General features: G+C 35.3%; 2 protein-coding genes across 3 annotated transcripts; one reads left to right on the plus strand and one right to left on the minus strand.

Moving 5' to 3' along the window:
• Positions 1-14,878: 14,878 nt before the first annotated feature.
• LOC128192009 (uncharacterized) lies at positions 14,879-16,370 on the minus strand. The gene is made up of 4 exons (XM_052864397.1): positions 16,212-16,370; positions 15,407-15,833; positions 15,204-15,294; positions 14,879-14,973 (listed from the first exon to the last, which is right to left on the minus strand). The coding sequence occupies exons 2-3, from the start codon at positions 15,831-15,833 to the stop codon at positions 15,233-15,235; spliced, it is 489 nt and encodes a 162-aa protein (XP_052720357.1). The 5' UTR covers positions 16,212-16,370; the 3' UTR covers positions 14,879-14,973; positions 15,204-15,232.
• A 2,060-nt stretch (positions 16,371-18,430) lies between these two features.
• Positions 18,431-20,100, plus strand: LOC128192892 (uncharacterized). Of its 2 annotated transcripts, none has more exons than XM_052865922.1 (5): positions 18,431-18,572; positions 18,950-19,146; positions 19,254-19,532; positions 19,691-19,838; positions 19,991-20,100. In XM_052865922.1, the coding sequence occupies exons 2-4, from the start codon at positions 18,957-18,959 to the stop codon at positions 19,789-19,791; spliced, it is 570 nt and encodes a 189-aa protein (XP_052721882.1). In that variant the 5' UTR covers positions 18,431-18,572; positions 18,950-18,956; the 3' UTR covers positions 19,792-19,838; positions 19,991-20,100. The 2 variants fall into 2 exon arrangements, with proteins under 2 accessions (XP_052721882.1, XP_052721883.1); XM_052865923.1 differs by having other exon boundaries at positions 19,691-19,810.
• Positions 20,101-20,959: the final 859 nt, after the last annotated feature.

Genomic DNA, 20,959 nt, shown 5'->3' on the forward strand with positions numbered 1-20,959 from the left:
AAATTCCTCCTGTTTCCGAAGCGGAAAAAATCGACTACTACAAATGGTGGAATCAACTCCCCCATACTCTTTGTCGACTCCCCTGCGTTAGGGGTTGTATATGATGACTGAGGTAAATTAGTAAAGGAAATATCTTTAGAAAGTTATCAACATTTTTGTATCTAAACTTTCATTTCAAATTTGCCTATTAAACTATATGTAAATACTATAAAATTTAAGCACAGTTACGCCTTTTTGGACATTTTCATTTGGACAATACTGTCCACCGTTTAAATGCCCAGTTAACTCGTACGTTTATTATTTCTTATTAGAGGTATGAGAAGGTCGTGGGCATTTGCAACGGCTTATTCCCCCAGATTCTTTCCGGTTTATCATGTTGACGATATTCATCAAAGTCTCTGATGAATTATAGACCTGTTATTCTCTAAGTAATTCGTTAAATATAGGCCCAAATTCGGCTTAGTCGGCTGCTTGTTTTTACTAAATTAGGAAGAACTTGATCTCCTGCCTGCTTCAGTTTTTCACTTTGGACATCCTTCCAACTTCCCATTTCTCAAAAACGTTTGCTTCTTGCCTTTACAAGGCTTACGTCCAACAAATATCAAGTAGTTGATTTGAAATGTTTACTATCACGAACCGGAGGTCGTACATAAAATTTCTAAGTGTTATAATTTTAACGATATTTAAAAAAATAAAGAACAGAATTCCTTAAAATAGAATATGGTTTGTCCTTTAAACATGCTTATGAAGCGTAAGAAGTTTGATAAACATGCATGCGAAGGTTTTTTTTGAATTTTGCTAAAAAAGATGGATGGACACACACAAACACATACGTACACACACACGCGCAGCACCGATGATATATCCCCTTCGTAACAAGTTGCGGGAGGGGATAATAATAGTTCAAACTATAGATATTTGTTTGATTTCTTCAAATAATCAATTATCATGCCAAATATAAAGATGGTGGGATAAGATAGCGCAAATGCCCATTCGGTTCAGTCGTGAAATACATTTTGAATTTATTTTTTCCCAATTGAATCCATTCAAATATATTATAATACAATTTTTCAAAAGTACAATTTCTAACTATATTTAGTTTTTGAAATATTCAACAAACGATAAGAAAAAAATATTGTATTAAATTTTGGTGGCATCGATATCGAACCCAGAACATAAAAAACCTAGATATCTAAGGTTAGTTTATGTCAGGTGCTCTAACCGCTGAGCCATTTCAGACACAATAAGGTACGCTGATTTAATACTAGGAGTGACTTTGGCCATGAATTTACGGACTTGTATTATTTTTTCAAAACGTTCATTGTTGGGACACCAATGTATGGTGGGTCGTCTCTCCACATTTTTGTTGAATGAAATCGGTTTGTTTTCCATTAGACCTAATTTAGATTATGAGAAAAATATGGAACACAGACCCACTCCAATAAAGGAAATGCCTTAAAATTCTAAAAAATGACACTACTTGCATGTTTTGATACGTATACGCCGGTTTGAGTTAAAATATTCCAAGTATTGAACATATTTATAGGTTACAAATAAATGATATGTTAAATATATATTGTTTTAAAAGGGTTTTTTAAATATAAGATTTATTGATATTTTAATTTTAATTTTTCAGTAGCTTGTCCGATCGTGTATGGGCATTTTACACGCCTTATCCACCCATCTTCTTAAGCAAAAATTTCAGGAAAAATATCATTTCTGTTTTGAGCCCTACATTTCCAAACCATGGTATATGACATGGGTCACAAATAAAATAAATAAACATTTTAGGTCTTTTGTGTGATTGACATTTCTGGCATTTCTGGTGACAACGTCCTTAAATGTTGCAATAAAGACTGCTGAAGAGTTCTATCAACACGCTAGATCAAAAGTACATATCAACAAATTATATATATATAGAGAGAGAGAGAGAGGGAGAGAGAGAGAGACCGGATTCCTCGGGGGAGGGGTGTTCCCTAGAGGATTCCGGAATATATATATATATATATATATATATATATATATATATATATATATATATATATATATATATATATATATATACATGACCCATCGGTCAACCCGGAAAATTCCGAACTCTTTAAAACTCGAACTCTTGAAACCTCGAACTTTTTCCTCGGTCCCATGGACTTCGAGCTTTCGAGAGTTACCTGTGTGTATATATATATATATATATATTTTTTTTTTTTTTTTTTTTTTTTTTTTTTTTTTTTTTTTTTTTTATCAATCAAAATATAATAGATGCGATAATAATGATAGTATTAGCATTGACAAAAGTAGCCACAGAACATGTGCTGGTAATAATATAAAATATCTAAATTAGGTCGTATGCATACATCTTTATGAAATGATAGACATTTTCTTTTTTAAGTTACATTTTACGGTACATGTATATTGCTTTAAAAAAAAAAGAAAATAGTGGTAATAATAATAATAAAAATAATAATAGGGTTTATCACCGAGTACTACTAAATAAATTTGAAGAATTCTAACAGTAAATGTAGATATATGCTGTCTATAGGGATCACCACTTCTTCGTTACAGTTCATTCACATACCCTATAGACAGCGCTACTGGAGGACTGGTTTCCTCTCAGTAGATATTTTATCTATAAATGTATAATTTTATATAACATAAGTTTACATATAGTAGTATTTTACAACATACGAGCAAAATCAGTGATATAACTTGCTCTAGATTTGTACTTCAAACGTAAAACAGATGCGTAATTTAACAGAGATAATTTGATATGCGTCTTAAGACCTTCTTCGTTTTCATCTATTTTTTCTAATCTACAATACATTTTATACTTATATATTCTCAATGCTATTAAGGATATTAAAAAATTTAATGTTGCAGTTTTTCTATTGTTTATATATATATATATATATATATATATATATATATATATATATATATATATATATATATATATATATATATATATATATAATTATATATATATATATATATATATATATATATATATATATATATATATATATATATATAGCGATATCGATGTAACCAATGATCCTGTTAGATGTTTGGATGTTTGGATTTTTATTGGATATAATAAAAATCTAATGAGCACAAGTCCTTGTTTAGGCGCAGGGCGCCTCGTTTAGATCTTAGATCCCTACACAACAGAAATGGCGCCAGGAATCGGTGTCACTAGTGCCTGATTTGGCACCGGAATCCTCGAGGGAACACCCCTCCACCAAGGAATCCGGGCTCACCTAATGAGCACAAGTCCTAGTTTGGGCCCAGAGCGCCTTGTTTAGATCCCTACATAACAGAAATAATTTGTTCACTTAAGATGTACTCAGCGCACTGGCGCCAAGAAACGGTGTAACTAGTGCCTGATTTGGCACCGGAATCCTCGAGGGAATACCCCTCCCCCAATGAATCCGGGCTCACCTAATGAGCACAAGTCCTAGTTTGGGCGCAGAGCGCCTTGTTTAGATCCCTACATAAGAGGAATAATTTGTTCACTTAAGGTGTACTCAGCGCACTGGCGCCAAGAAACGGTGTAACTAGTGCCTGATTTGGCACCGGAGTCCTCGAGGGAACACCCCTCCCCCAAGGAATCCGGGCTCACCTAATGAGCACAAGTCCTAGTTTGGGCCCAGAGCGCCTTGTTTAGATCCCTACATAAGAGGAATAATTTGTTCACTTAAGGTCTACTCAGCGCACTGGCGCCAAGAAACGGTGTAACTAGTGCCTGATTTGGCACCGGAATCCTCGAGGGAATATCCCTCCCCCAATGAATCCGGGCTCACCTAATGAGCACAAGTCCTAGTTTGGTCGCAGAGCGCCTTGTTTAGATCCCTACATAAGAGGAATAATTTGTTCACTTAAGGTGTACTCAGCGCACTGGCGCCAAGAAACGGTGTAACTAGTGCCTGATTTGGCACCGGAATCCTCGAGGGAATACCCCTCCCCCAAGGAATCCGGGCTCACCTAATGAGCACAAGTCCTAGTTTGGGCGCAGAGCGCCTTGTTTAGATCCCTTCATAACAGAAATAATTTGTTCACTTAAGGTGTACTCAGCGCACTGGCGCCAAGAAACGGTGTAACTAGTGCCTGATTTGGCACCGGAATCCTCGAGGGAATACCCCTCCCCCAAGGAATCCGGGCTCACCTAATGAGCACAAGTCCTAGTTTGGGCGCAGAGCGCCTTGTTTAGATCCCTACATAAGAGGAATAATTTGTTCACTTAAGGTGTACTCAGCGCACTGGCGCCAAGAAACGGTGTAACTAGTGCCTGATTTAGCACCGGAGTCCTCGAGGGAACACCCCTCCCCCAAGAAATCCGGGCTCATCTAATGAGCACAAGTCCTAGTTTGGGCGCAGGGCGATTTGTTAATTTCAGTTGTTTTACATCGGGATCGGAAAACGCTTGAAAATAGCCGATAATTTTTATGAAATTTTTGTTAGTGCACTGGAGTTAGTGCTGGCTAGCTTGACTTTGGTCCAGTATGTAGTCAGTAATAATATCGTGCGTTACTTGTACCATTCCTTTTCCTGTACCATTTCTTTTATCATTTCTAACAAACAAATAAATTCTGTAAAATAGTGTCAAGCATTGTGTTGTAAATTTAATCGGCATGGTTTTTTTGTATTATTATTACCATCGGGTTCGTTGTCGGGTTGGGCTGTTTAACTGTTTGGTTTGATTCGGGGTACAGAAGACGGTAAGAAATGATATTGTGCATAACAGTGCATTGTTTTCACAAATTTTTACCAGCGAATACAGAATAGACTTGGCGAAATTACAGGAGATGAAATAAAGAGTATTATTTTACCTATTTTGTATTTAATTTCTATATCAACTTTATTGTTTTAATTTCCTCTGTTCTTTTATCTCTGATTGAAGCATGACATCTCGTTTACAATAGCTCTGAAATAGTTGTGTGCTTGGGAGCTTTCATAGAATAATACAAACCGGTAGGGGACGTGTATTGCTTATGCAATACTCTCAGAATGCTTGTTGTTAAATAAACCGAGCTTTTTTTTTAGATAAACATAGCTTGAAACTCTACTTTAATGGTTATTTTTCAATTATATTTGTACATATGTCCTATAAATAAGGTTCATATGTTACATTAAAAGTTTAGACTTTATCAAGTAAAATTTATCTAGACTGTTATAGGTAAGTTTAACTTGATAAAGTCTAAACTTTTAATGTAACACATATATACTCTGATAAGAGATATTCTGTCCTTTAAAAATGCTTCTGGTGATTTTGTGACACTTATGAGGTTTATAGAGAATTATTTTCAAAAGTGAAACGTTCTCTCTAGTTTATGAATTTACTTAAAATTTGAAATGTAGAGTGTTAAATTCTGTATTATTTCTTGAAAACATGCCAACTATCGCTAAAAAAAATCAATCTGATTGTTGATTTAGAAAAACTCATCTGTGCAACATAGATATTTCACATACTGTCATGTTGTAAATTTTAAATTTACTGGGTGGCAGTAAATAAAACAAGATGCTGTCATTAGACAGTAATACCTGCACCAAGTGTTTGCCCCTAAATAACACTGTTTTGTACCAGTTTAATTAAAAATGAAGGCCACATGCAAGCTCCGGTAATACATTTAAAAATTATATAATTTTCATAACTGAAGGATGAGATCCCTTCCCATATGTTTTTGGGGTTGAACTGTTTGCAGTGAATTTTCAGTTAATCAATAATCTTAACATTTCATGTCATAGAAAGTATAATGGTCTATATAATTATTACAAACAAAATTAAAAATTAAATTATGCCCTCTCCCCGTGGCGGTTGCCGGTTTTAGATTTGCTTCTGTGTGCCTACATGTACATCACCGTGTGCACAGATTTAGAGAAGGAGTGGGAGTGAGGGGTCCAACCCCCCAACCCCCCTCCCCCAATGAAAATTCATTTATATCAATAATAAAATTACTAAAAATACACCTTGGACCCCAATGCTCTTACAGACATGTAAACGCTCTAACCCACTGCGCTTCAATGTTAGGTAACATTATTTGGGGGGGGGGGGTAAATATTTAATTAATATTTAATATACTTTATTATTTATCTCAGTAGGAAGTATACATCACAATATGCAGGTGTCCTGCACCACTTTAAAGCTGTTATTTACCTATTAAAATAGTGCAAGTGGATTTGAAGAATAGGTCTTAAAAATACATGCATGTTATAAATAACTGATCTTTGTCTGAAGTTACGTACACAACACAGGTCTGCAGGTCTCATTAGCGGGTACATGTACTAGTTTTACCCAGCTCTTCGCTTAGATGGCCGGTTCACGTGTATACATACATGTATGTGTTTTCCATATGCAGAAAAGGATTAGTTAAGATTAGCTAAAGGAATTCATTATTGTGTTTTAATTGGATTATCATTATGTTGTTGACCAATATAGGTAAGCATAGTACATGTAGTAGCAGTAGCACAATATAATGAGATGCCAGCATACATAAGTTCTACTTACACTTTCTAAATGTGATCTCCCTTTGACAGCATACTGTATCATCATCTTTTAATATTTAAATAAACTTATCATCGTTACCTATCCTATCGCATTTGTAAAGTTTCTGTCATTTTAATTGCAAAAGTTATTTTTTTCATTTGTAAGACTTGCACTATTGAGTTGACCCCATATTGACCCTGTATAAATAATTTCGTATTAAATTTGTGTATTACATGTAAGGAAGTGTAGACATTTATCATTTTTATATGAGTTATAATAGGAAGGAAGGAGAATTTCTTTCTTAATGTATTATAATGAATCAAATACAATGTAGGTCATGACCTTATGGGACTGTTCTGACCCCACGAAACAGGAAAATACAAAATATCTTCTAAAGTCATTATGATGCATCATATGGTGTAAAGTACATTAATGACCCCCGGGTGTTGTCTTTAACATCCCCCCCCCCCCCCGCCTTTATGAAATAGGAAATGATGATACACTGTATATTTTGTTAACTTCTGAGATCTGAGATCCTCATCCCTAAACCATATAATTTTTTCTTGCTCGTTGTGTCATTGCGCGTAAAATTGTATATAGATTATGCCCCCTTGGAGACACTCTGACATTCTAGAATTAGAAATAATAAAGTATTTTATCTTATTCATATGTAGTGTTTGAGCCATGTGGGTAATTCCTAGCCTAATGATGACACGGCTTTGTTTCGGAGACTTTACAATTGCCCCAAATAGGCGAATACACATGCATATAACATTTTGTTTATAAATCTTAAAAATTGAATTAAGCAATTTCCAAAATGTTAATGTGCATCAGGAGAGAAAAAACAATCAAGAAATGATTTAAAATTTGCTACTGTACACATGTAATAATGTATTAAGAAGACTGAATCTTCAGAACCAGGTTAGATTTGGGGGGGGGGGGTGTGAATGTGGAGTATAAACATTTATAATTTGAATCGTTTAAAAAGGGGGGGTCTAACATTGAACCTTGTATGAAGAATAGTAGACTCTATTGTGAATGGTAACTTGAAAACGGACAAAGATAATAATATATGGTTTTCATAATCATATATTGACTGTTACTGGCAATATATAGGGTTTATTAGATCTGACCCCTGGGGTCATCCCCACCCCCCAGGAATTTGAAATTACCATATATCTAAGAAACTGTAATAATCATGACCCCTAAAGCATATATATTCATGTTTCTGATGTCAAGGGGCATCAAATGTTATGTCATGGGCCCTGTGGGTGGTCCTGACCCCCTCAAACAGCAAGTCCCTTAATATCTTCAAAACAGTTGAAATCCCAACCCTTAAACCATATATATTCTTGTTTCTTGTGTCAAGGGGCATCAAACGGTATGTAGGTCATGGGCCCCGGGGGTGGTCATGACCCCCTTCGAACTGGAAGTGCACGAATATCTCGAAAACGGTTGAGATCCCCACCCCTTAACCATATATATTCTTGATCCTTAAAGGGCATCAAAAGGTATGTAGGTAATGGGCCTCAGGGTTGAGTTTAATTTTTCAAAACTGTAATGCACATCTATGGTACAGTTCCTATCATATCCCAAGATATAATGTGACTATCCATTAAATCATAAAAGGAGTTCTAGGATCTATGTTTTTTTTTTAAGTGATAAACGTCAATTTTCTGCTACTTTTTGACTCCCTGGATGAAATTTAAATTTTTAAACCTTACTGCACATCTATAGAACAGTCCCTATCATATCACAAGATATGATGTGTCTATCCATTAAATCATAAGAGGAGCTCTTGGATCTATGTTTTTTTTTTTAGTGATAAACGTCAATTTTCTGCTACTATTTGACTCCCTGGATGAAATTTAACTTTTTAAAACCTTATTGCACATCTATAGGACAGCCCAAATTATATCCTAAGAGATGACGTAGCTACTCCAAAATTTGTAAGAGGAGTTCTGGGAACCATACGTTTTTTGCAAAAAAACGTCATTTTTTGTTGCCCACTGATCCCCATAATAAAAAAAAATTCTGGAACCTGATCACACTTTAATATGACACCCCCAATCATATTCTAGAAGATCATTTGGCTACTGCCAAAAAAATGACGTTTTTGAAACCAGTTTTTTTTGTAAAAAAAACCCGTCATTTTTCAGCAATTAAATGACCCCCAGGACAAAATTGAAAATTCCGAAACATTATTGCGCATCTATAGGATACCCTAAAACATATTCCAAGAGATGATTTGTCTACTGTTGAAAATGTAGGAGGAGTTCGAGGAAGAAGGTTTTTTGTGAAAAAACGTCATTTTTTACCAATTATTTGACCCCCAGGACTAACAGAGAAATTTTAAAACCTTTTAACAAAACAACATGATACCCCAAATCAAACGCCATGAGTTGAGTTTGCTGGTTTATAAGATGTAAGAGCAGTTTGAGAAAGTAAAACGTGACAGACGGACGGACGGACGGACGGAACAGGGTAACAACAATGTACCCGAACTTTCTTTAGAAAGTACGGGTATAAAAAAATACATTACAATACTTGCATTTTCCGGACTATTGTTTTAGTTTTGCTTTTCTTATTATACCCGCACTTTCTAAAGAAAGTTCGGGTATATTGTTGTTACCCTGTTCCGTCCGTCCGTCCGTCTGTCCGTCCGTCCGTCCGTCTGTCACGTTTTACTTTCTCAAACTGCTCTTACATCTTATAAACCAGCAAACTGAACTCTTGGAGTTTGATTTGGGGTATCATGTTGTTTTGTAAAAAAGTTTCAAAAATTCTCTGTTAGTCCTGGGGGTCAAAAAATTGGTAAAAAATGACGTTTTTTCACAAAAAACCTTCTTCCTCGAACTCCTCCTACATTTTCAAAAGTAGACAAATCATCTTTTGGAATATGTTTTAGGGTATCCTATAGATGTGCAATAAGGTTTGGGAATTTTCAATTTTGTCCTGGGGGTCATTTAATGGCTAAAAAATGACGTTTTTTTTTTTTTTTACAAAAAAACTGGTTTAAAAAACGTCATTTTTTTAAGCAGTAGCCAAATGATCTTCTAGAATATGATTGGGGGTGTCATATTGAGGCATGATCAGGTTACAGAATTTTTTTTTAATTAAGGGGATCAGTTGGCAACAAAAAATGACGTTTTTTGGCAAAAAAAATTTGGTTCCCAGAACTCCTCTTACAAATTTTGGAGTAGCTACATCATCTCTTGGGATATAATTGGGGCTGTCCTATAGATGTGCAATAAGGTTTTAAAAATTTAAATTTCATCCTGGGAGTCAAATAGTAGCAGAAAATTGACGTTTATCACTAAAAAATCAAACATTGATCCAAGAGCTTCTCTTATGATTTAATGGATAGACAATCATATCTTGGGATATGATAGGGACTGTTCTATAGATGTGCAGTAAGGTTTTCAAAATTTAAATTTCATCCAGGGAGTCAAAATGTAGCAGAAAATTGACGTTTATCACTTAAAAAAAAACCATAGATCCTAGAACTCCTTTTATGATTTAATGGATAGACACATCATATCTTGGGATATGAAAGGAACTGTTCCATAGATATGCATTACGGTTTTGAAAAATTAAATTTAACCCTGAGGCCCATCACCTACCGGTGCATACCTTTTGATGCCCTTTAAGGATCAAGAATATATATGGTTAAGGGGTGGGGATCTCAACCGTTTTCGAGATATTCGTGCACTTCCTGTTCAAGGGGGGTCATGACAACCCCCGGGGCCCAAGACCTACATACCGTTTGATGCCCCTTGACACAAGGTACAAGAATATATATGGTTTAAGGGTGGGGATCTCAACTGTTTTGAAGATATTAAGGGACTTGCTGTTTGAGGGCGTCAGGACCACCCACAGGGCCCATGACCTACATAACATTTGATGCCCCTTGACATCAGAAACATGAATATATATGCTTTAGGGGTCATGATTATATCAGTTTCTGAGATATATGGTAATTTCAAATTCCTGGGGGGTGGGGATGACCCCAGGGGTCAGATCTAATAAACCCTATATATTGCCAGTAACAGCCAATATATGATTATGAAAACCCTATATTATTATCTTTGTCCGTTTTCAAGTTACCATTTACAATAGAATCTATGATTCTTTCTACAAGGTTCAATGTTAGACCCCACACCCTTTTGACACCCCCCTCCCCCCCTCCACCGAAAAGTGGTTGTCTAACCCAAAATGAGAAAAATCAAACCAGGGTGCACAACTAGATTTGCAGGCCTATCATATCCTAGAGTTTTGTATAATTATGTTCAGCCATCTCTGAGAAACAAGTTCAGAGCGGGAAAGAAGAAAAAGAAGATGAAGAATATATACATGTATTAAGAACCGTACAAAAACAATAAGTCTCCAAACTTCATTCAGAAGACTTAATAATTAATAAAGATTAAATAGAGATAGGATCATCAAACATCAATAATTTAAAGATAATTGACAATTTCTGATTCTAAGGGGGTCAGGATGACCCCTTAGGGTCATGACTTACATGCCATAATGATCTGATGCGCCTGCATGACCTAAGGAGGAATAATATCTTTGGATTAAGGTGGGGATCTCAATGGTTTTTATAATATTTGATAATTTCAGGAAGAGCACTTGGGATCATGACCTACATACCATCTTAAATGCCTTGAACAAAGAAACAATAATATAATATGTACATGATATATGTTTCAATTTAAGAACCCAGATATAGATCAATCATCTGTTTTGTAATACTTCCTATGTATATATACATGTACATGTATTAGTTTGTGTTTTGTTCTATACTATTCATGTTCATGACTGTAGTATGGCTTAGTCTTATTTTAAATTACATCGAAAAACTGTCAAATATATGACTTGGAACCCCCACTCCCAAACAAACTCAAATATAAACTGTTCTCTCTCCCCCCCCCCCCCCTTTCCTTGTCGAATAATCTATTAAAATCAAAATATAATTTGGGTGTCTAAAAACTTTTATAAACTGGTAAAAAATGTTATTCTTAAAAAAAATTACATTACACCATGCATAATTGACAAATGATCTATTGAGATACGATCAGAGGTCATATTTCTACCTTGGGATCAATAAGTAGTATTCATTGACAAGTTAAAATTAATTAATAACAATAAATGATTCAAATTATAAATATTTATACTCCACATTCATTCCCCCCCCCAATCTAACCTGCTTATAAAGATTCAGTCTTCTTAATACATTCTTACATGTGTACAGTAGCAAATTTTAAATCATTTCTTGATTGCTTTTTCTCTCGTGATTCACATTAACATTTTGGAAATTGCTTAATTCAATTTTTAAGATTTATAAACAAAATGTTATATGCATCACTGCCATGTGTATTCACCTATTTGGGGCAATTGTAAAGTCTCCTAAACAAAGCAGTGACATCATTAGGCTAGGAATTACCCACATGGATCAAACACTACTGTATAACATATGAATACGATAAAATACATTATTATTTCTAGTTCTAAAATGTCAGGGTGTCTCTAAGGGGGCATAATCTTACAATACAATTTTACGCGCAATGACACAAAGAGCAAAAATAAATTAAACGGTTTAGGGATGAGGATCTCAGATCTCAGAAGTTAACAAAATATACAGTGTATCATATCATTTCCTATTTCATAAAGGCGGGGGGGGGGGGGGGGGGGGTTAAAGACAACACCTGGGGGTCATTAATGTACTTTACACCAGTTGATGCATCATAATGACTTTAGAAGATATTTTGTATTTTCCTGTTTCGTGGGGTCAGAACAGTCCCATAAGGTCATGACCTACATTGTATTTGATGCATTATAATACATTAAGAAAGAAATACTCCTTCCTTCCTATTATTACTCATATAAAAAATATAAGTGTCTACACTTACTTACATATGAAATACACAAATTTAATAAGAAATTGTTTATACAGGGTCAATATGGGGTCAACTCAACAGTGCATGCAGTCTGACAAATGAAAAAAATAACTTTTGCAACTAAAATGACAGAAACTTTACAAATGCGATAGGATAGGTAACGATGATAAGCTTATTTAAATATTAAAAGATGATGATACAGTATGCTGTCAAAGGGAGATTACATTTAGAAAGTGAAAGTTGAACTTATATACATGTGTATGTATGCTGGCAGGAATCCCATGCTGGCATCTTATTATATTGTGCTACTGCTACTACATGTATTATGCTTACCTAAATTGGTCAACATCATAATGATAATCCAATTAAAACACAATAATGAATTCCTTTATCTGATCTTAACTACCGTAATCCTTTTCTGCATACGGAAAACACAGACATGTATGTATGGGTGTTGCTAAAACGCGGAACGGAAAACGGAACGGAATGGAAAATATCATCACGTTTATCCCTTAAAAAGGGTATAGACTGGCCAGAAACGATTTACTTTGTATCTTTTATTTATATCTAATGAATGATTATCAACATGTTGCTATCTTATTAATATTCATATGAATGTCTATCAATTATAGCATTGTATTCATTCGGCTTTAGTTGAGTACGAAACGGAAAAATCAAATGTATACGAATTGTGAAACATTAACATGATTAAACGAGCAAATTAGCTATAACTTTTTACTTATTTCTCTTATATGGTATTGCTGGCATATTAGCGTAACGTACGCAGTTAGTGAAAGCGTTTTATGCGTGTTTTGAGTATTTTTATATTATTTTCAAATATGATGTACATGTATATACTTACATCAAAATTGAATTTTCGGTGTTCTAGACGATCTTTTATCATACAGACGATACAGTATCATTGAGATGGAAGAAAAAAACTGTAGGACTGACGACATTAAAAAATTAAAATACAGTAAACATTAAAATACCCGGCAATTTGTGAAACTAGTAATTTGTGAAACTAGTATTTTTAGCAATGCAATTTTGTTTACGTTTGCATTACAAAGCATGCAGTTGTTTATTCCAGCAGCTATATACATATGATCCGAATAGAGAGCTCTAGACGTTGCCTGGTTTGATTTTCCGATTATATATTGGGACTATAGTCTGTCGATCCCAAAATATTCATGCAGCACATTTGGACGATTTATAATGGAAAATGTTGACATCTTTTCTCCATTTGGAAGTCACTCAGAAGACCTTGCACAATTTTTCAACACCATCACCCGGGTCTGTTAAAATGCAAAACCCCGTAGACTTCTTTATTTTTAGCCGTGTATTTATACCAGCTGATAAGCTAAAGAGGACGTTTTAAAGAAAGAATAATGAGAATGTTTAATGCTTCTAAAAGAGAATCGCTTGAACCCTGAGGTATATATAAATATACAGCAAAAAGTGAATCGAGGATATTTTGGGACAAAATATAGTGGTCAATGCATGTACTGTTAATTTTGAGGAAATAAATATTCTTGAATAAATAATCTAATATTGCTAATCTTTCAAAAAAAATTAAAAAGGTACATAAAGTATATCGTTTTAGCATACTTAACAAATCTATGAGGTAAATAACATTAGATAAGATTTTCCGTTTTCCTTCCGTTCCGCGTTTTAGCAACACCCATGTATGTATACACGTGAACCCATCTAATCGAAGAGCTGGGTACCTAACATTAGAGTTAGAGCGTTTACATGTCTGTAAGAGCATTGGGGTCCAAGGTGTATTTTTGGTAATTTACGAATTTTCATGGGGAGGGGGGGGGGGGGGGGTCTGGACCCCTCACTCCCACCCCTTCTCTAAATCTGTGCACACGATGATGTTCATGTAGGCACACAGAAGCAAATCTAAAACCGGCAACCGCCACGGGGAGGGGGCATAATTTAATTTTTAATTTTGTTTGTAATAATTATATAGACCATTATACTTCCTATGACATAAAATGTTAAGATTATTGATTAACTGAAAATTCACTGCAAACAGTTCTACCCCAAATTGCACATAAAGTGCTGCTCATGTCACAATGTGTATTATCATATGGGCAGGGATCTCATCCTTCAGTTATGAAAATTATAATTTTTAAATGTATTACCGGAGTTTGCATGTAGCCTTCATTTTTAATTAAACTGGTATAAAACAGTGTTATTTAGGGGCAAACACATGGTGCGGGTATTACTGTCTAATGACAGCATCTAGTTTAACTTTACATGCATTTGTTAAATTGAATAATTCATATATTGTATATTGTACGCTATACTTCATAGATGGTTCTGGTATGTTTTTAGTTTAAAAAAACCCCCCCTAGAATTTGAATGCATTTGAATTGTTCAAATGCCTTGAATTTAATTTAACGAGACTAAATCCTGAACAAAATGACTGAATGTCTGTAATAGCAATGAGTGCAATTAATCCAACAAATCTATAACACGGACCGAGTCTGGGTACAGGTGCCTTTAATAGCAAATGCAAAAACGATACAATAAAGAAACATACACACTGGGCGACCAATTCAAGCTTGCGTGATGAACAATCTACAAAAAAGGAATAACAGCTCTGTAAAAGTCATACAACTGTCATAATCCAACATAACTGTCATTTTAAATAATTGATAATTGAATTCACAGATTACTTGTTGCTACAATTTGATATTATGACTGTGATTCTGTTTCAACATATCGACAACTTTTATATTTACTTTTTTTTTTATAGATACTTTATCCAAATTCATCAGCTTTGTTATTTCTACACATTTTATACTCACAGCGAAAAAGGACAAAGTTTTTTCCAAATTTATCCGCTGTTGTTGTTGTTGTTGTTGCTGTTCCAAAGCCAGTATAAAAGAAGACCTCCCACTGAAGTAGTTCAAAAATACAATTACAAAAGAAGCAATCATTTATGTTAGGAACATATCGTAGTGTGGCACTGACTTCACGCATCAAACCCCAATAATGATTTTTTACTTACACAAAGCAGCTAACCATCCGTTTTGAGTTTGTTGCCTCTGCCTACCAATACCCTGACCTAGAGTGAGTGGGAGGGGGCTAGGCAGGGAGGGGAGGGTGGCTGCGGCCGCTCCACCTCCTCCGCCGACTGGCATTGGGTATGGAACAGGGTTAGGGTAATTGTAAGGAATGTACAGCGCTCCGCCACCTTGACCTTTGCCCTTTCCGTATCCACCGCTAGTACCATATCCACTACTGCTACCGTAACCACTGTATCCACCATATCCGCTGTATCCACTCATAGCGGGATACATGCCAGCATATCCACCGGATCCACCCGAGTATCCACCATATCCGCCTCCATATCCACCACTATATCCACCGCCGTAGCTGTCGGCAGTTGCACAGGAAAAGAATGTCACAACGGCGATCGCTACCAGGATCCGCATCTATTAGAGGGAGAGGCAACGGGTACATGTCAGAGAGAGAGAGAGAGAGAGAGAGAGAGAGAGAGAGAGAGAGAGAGAGAGAGAGAGAGAGAGAACTTTATTTTCTCACAATCATTTAAGTGAACAATATTAAAAGGGAAAAACGGAAAATTTGAAATGTTTATTTTTGACTCCATTTTAACACATTGTTAATTCAATTTGTATCTAAAGTTATCCAAAAGCTAAATTTGAGAAGAATAAAAATTTCTTAAGACAATATTTTATATAGACTATGAAAATGAGATAAAACTGTTCAAAACTACACATCAGAACGGACAAAGAAAGAAAGAAAGTATCCCAATACTGATATATCCAGAACACAAAACCTGTGTGCTATACCTTGCTGTTTTGATCCACGGACGCCCCAAATGGATGTACGGATAATTCCACCAAGAGCTTAAATACCAGGCCCTGACCTAACCTTACACAAGACAGAAGATGCCCCGTAAAGCGCCCAAATTCACGACTCCCGTGATAGATTTGTGTAGCGGATATCGTGATCGAACCTGACTTTGTAAACGCAAGATGATGGATGGATCCTGATGCAATTGCGCAAAGACATAGTTCCGCTCGGAAGCGGACTCTGGAATCGTATCGGCACGATTGGAGCTTTTCTCGTATTCATGAATGTAAAAAAAGTTTTATTTCCGTAACGTAAAAAATAGAACATGTACTTATCTATCACATCATTTTATAATGCTGATTAACATGCCTGATTCAATATTTATTCTTTGTACAGCTCATGATACAATGATATCAGTGTAGTACTTCAAAATCTAGTGCAACTATCGGCCTGGATATTCGATGCTAATTGAGAAGAGGGAGTCATGAAAATTGACACAGTCTTAAAAAAAAAACCCATAAGTGTTGGTTCACATCTGGACCAACAAATCACGACGAAAAAATTTTTTGTACACTATTTTGATAAATTCCGACATTTTCTTCACATTTGCAGCTCCCCAATATCCTCTGTAGAAACCATGAAAAATAATCTGTTTAAGGGTAGAAATCGATATTATTTGTACAAAATTGTGTTAAAATTGATAACAATGTGTATGGTAGACCTATACAAAATTGCTGTATTTGATTCGCCTTCTGGGCTCTTATCTATTTCTTTCTTCATTGCATTTCATTTAATTAAAAAGCAAAAAGTTTATGACTACACTAAAGTCATGCATTCTAAAACAGAAGATTTATGTAGGAAAATTTTTTAAATCTAAATTGAATATACCAAACTTGTAACTTATCAAAGTAAAGTCTGAAACATTGTGTTTTTATAAAGTGCATTATAAAATTCAAATAGCGAAGTGTCGTTTTTTATTTGTTATGATAAAAAAAAATGATTTTTGTTTTGATTTTTTTTCAAACAAAATTTTACAAGAAAAATCTTAAATTTGTAAAAGACAATTGCTTTATGATGATTGTACCTAAATACATAATTAAAAACAAAACTTTAGCAAAACCATTCCGCCCCGATTTTAAACGCTTACGACTTTTTTCTATTGTTAGTATGACTTTGCTGTAAAATCGTTTTAGCAAAACGTGCATTTTTAATGCAAGGAGGTCAAATTAAAAGCGCCCTAACTCAGGTTGATTAGCACAGTCTTACCTTTTTCTTTGAATTTTTAAAGTATGTTTCGTCTATAGGTTTCAATGATATATTTCATAGGAAATTATTGATACCACCGCATTCAAGGCATATTGCAATACATCTTTAAATCATACGGAGTTCAAGATGTTGTTTTACCGATAATTTTTAAAATTTTTCTTTAAATTGGCATTAGGGGCTAAAGGGGGGGGGGGCGAAAAAAAAATTCTATCTGACCCTTATGCAACTTTTTTAAAATGCATGCACATCTAGAGTTCAAGATTTACCAAAATAGAGGCAAAGTCTCAACAATTCATATTTCTTACGATAAAAGTAAATATTTGTTTGCTTCTGTTGTAACTGGCAATTTAATACAACCATAGTAACTCTTTAAGCATCAATACTATTGGGACATCGCAGAAAATTCTCTTAACACGCTATCAAAAATGTCTTATGCTAATTAAAAAATAAACGTTCAGGAACGTATATATTCAACAAGTTTATAGGTTGTTTAATGATAAAACAAAAGACAATATCGATGATATGTACAAAAAGAGCAGTGTGCACATGCAACACCAGATGGGTCAGTAGCGTTGTCGGTCGCATTTGATGTAGGTGTTACACGTGATTTAACTATGTAACAAAATATACCTGGGAGGTACATCCATTCACCTTGGTAAGGTGAAATGGGTATACTGACTTCTTGCGCTTGCGAGATACAGCGTGATTACACGGACAATCCATCATGTATGCGGTAACAGCGTACCCATGGTCAGGAGGGAAAAGCTACCGCAGCCAATCAAATTGCGAAGGCTGACAACAAAGGAGACCAGGGGGAAATTTTTAGAGTATTTTAAAAAGTAATAAAAAATATTGTTATTTATTTAAAAAAAATACTTCCTTACTATTTTGAAAGTCCTTAATGTTTTATTTAAAATCCGCATCGTCATCTTATAATACAAATTGAATGCATTCTCACTGATTACAGGCAACCCTTTGTGGTCCCCTTCACTTGTAATATTGGTCAGCTGGTATAAAATAAATTCTGGGTTTCGAGGTTCGGGCTCCACTCTGGACACAGGTAGCCGGGAACATCAGAAGTCCCCAGAGTAGTGAGTTTATTTCATTTTTCTCCCCCTGGATAAATTGGACGTCCATTATTATGCTTTGGATTATCGGTTTTTGACATGAAAAAATATGATAACTTTAAATTTTCAAAATCTGAAGTGATTTGAAAATTGTTCTAGTTTGTCTATTGAAAAACGTTTTTATTTTCAATACTTTATAAAAAATTAGAGTTTTCTGACATTTGAAATGCCTTGTGTAAAGAAAAAATTAAAAGATATAATTTTTAGACATTAGGTTCCTCTTTAATTAAGATATTTCGGATCTTGCGTTATTTTTAACACGGGAGTGCCTTTCCCACAAAGATTTGAAATAAGCTTCCGTATTATCGCAAATATATAAGAAATTCTTGGTCTTTCCACAGAAACAAAATGAAGGCTGTTTTGACAACTCTGTTGGTATCGCTCTGCGTTGGCGCCAGTCTGGCCGGTGGATACGGCAGCGGAGGTGGAGGCGGATATGGTGGATACGGCGGATACGGGGGATACGGTGGCGGATACAGCGGATATGGTGGCGGATACAGCGGATATGGTGGAAGCGGCGGAAAGGGATACGGAAAAGGTGTTTGTCAATGTTTTTGCTGTATCCGCGATTCATTTAACGTATTTGCTTACAAATAATTTGTACAGAATTGAAATGGAATTAAGATTGTTTTGTTTCTTTCTCAGGTAAAGGCAACGGCTATTCCACCGTTATCTATTATCCCGTGGCCCAGGACTATCCCGTCCCTGTCCCTGTAGACGCTTTCGGCGGATTTGGAGGGGGATTCGGAGGTGGATTCGGGGGCGGGTTCGGTGGATACGGGGGCGGATTCGGTGGCGGATTCGGAGGCGGTTTTGGGGGTGGACTTCCCTATGGTGGTCTTGGGCTTGCGTTAAACTCGGTCCAAAACCAAAACCAGATGGGACTCTTCGGTGGTGCCGGTGGTCAAAGCACTCTCGGTGGAGGTATTGTTCATTCTATGTTGAATACACTATTTAACATCAATGTCCACTTTAATGTTTCTGATATAGTATACAGTTTTTAGAATTTACAGAAACCGAACATGAAAAATTAACCACATTATTACTATATTCAATTATCACTGTTTTCCCTACTTTTTCAGCCTTCGGACTAGCGCTCACTGCCAGTAACCCCCTTCTGGGGGGTCTCATTACCGCGGGGTCAGGATTCCCCGGCCTCGGTCTCATCGGAGCCCTCGGTTGATCGTCGAATTTCAGTCTGGGTTAGAATCCACAAATACTTTTTAAGGGGCAAGTCCGTTCAACTTTCATTGCAGAGTGTTTAATCATTATACATTTCCGCGAATGATAAATATAATATCTGTAAAGTTTAAAATTATACTGCAGGATGATTTTGTTCCAATAAACTGTTGCTTATACAATCTCGTTTGCTTTATTTCCAGATTTTCTGCTTCGCGCATCGCAAAAGAGAGGTATCGAAGTTCTGTCACCGCCCAAATTTGTTTCTATTTGTATACATACTACTGATGCAATAAACCATAGTGTCCTTTTATTTGTTACGAGCCGAGTTTTGAGGGCTGATCAGTTTTTATTAACACGTGAGTTATCTATACCAGCATTCATGAATTGTTATGAGAGAATTCACGTTCACAAAAATGTCGAAAAAGTGTTCAGTTCACATTTTTCTCGTTCTGCTTGCCTTCGAAGGCTTTGAAATACTTTTACAATACATATAGATTTCGAACCGAAAACATCAGACTAATTTCGTAACACGTTTTGAAACTAACTACCAATAATCAAATATTCGTTGCATGTATCATATCATTTGTGACAGTTGTCATTAAAATGTAAAAAGAAAAAATCAAAGTACTGAAAGTACTGGAAAACAGTTGGCAAACTTGTTTTCATGTTGTTGGGAATACATGCGTTAAAATTTTTCATTTTGCAGCGCTATAGAGTTTCACTATTGAATTTTAAGCATGAAGTTTTTGTCGTAAAGTTGTGGTTTTCCCGGTAAGATGTAGATCAGTATTCTACCGAAACATATACCCATCATTCTCGAACGTATCAGGCAAAAAAAAAAAAAAAAAAAAAAAAAAAAAAAAACAAACCGCTTTTTGAACGTTTTTGATAAACGTCAGATACTTTGATTTGGAAAGGCCCGATACGTTGCTATTGCCAAAATTTTATACAAAACCAAAACAAGCAAGATTAATTATCACAAGAGCACGATTCTTAACCTAAAAATAAAATATTACTTACATTCTCACAGGTAATACTTAGACAGATACCATTGACGATAAACTATACAATTACACATGATAATGCAAAGAAATGTTCGTGCGTGTACTGAAACTTGACAACCGTTTATAGAAGACATATTGATTTTATTCATTTAGTTCCCTGCCTTG

The sequence above is a fragment of the Crassostrea angulata genome, chromosome 7, assembly GCF_025612915.1.
Source record: "Crassostrea angulata isolate pt1a10 chromosome 7, ASM2561291v2, whole genome shotgun sequence".
Lineage (NCBI taxonomy): Eukaryota > Metazoa > Mollusca > Bivalvia > Ostreida > Ostreidae > Magallana > Magallana angulata.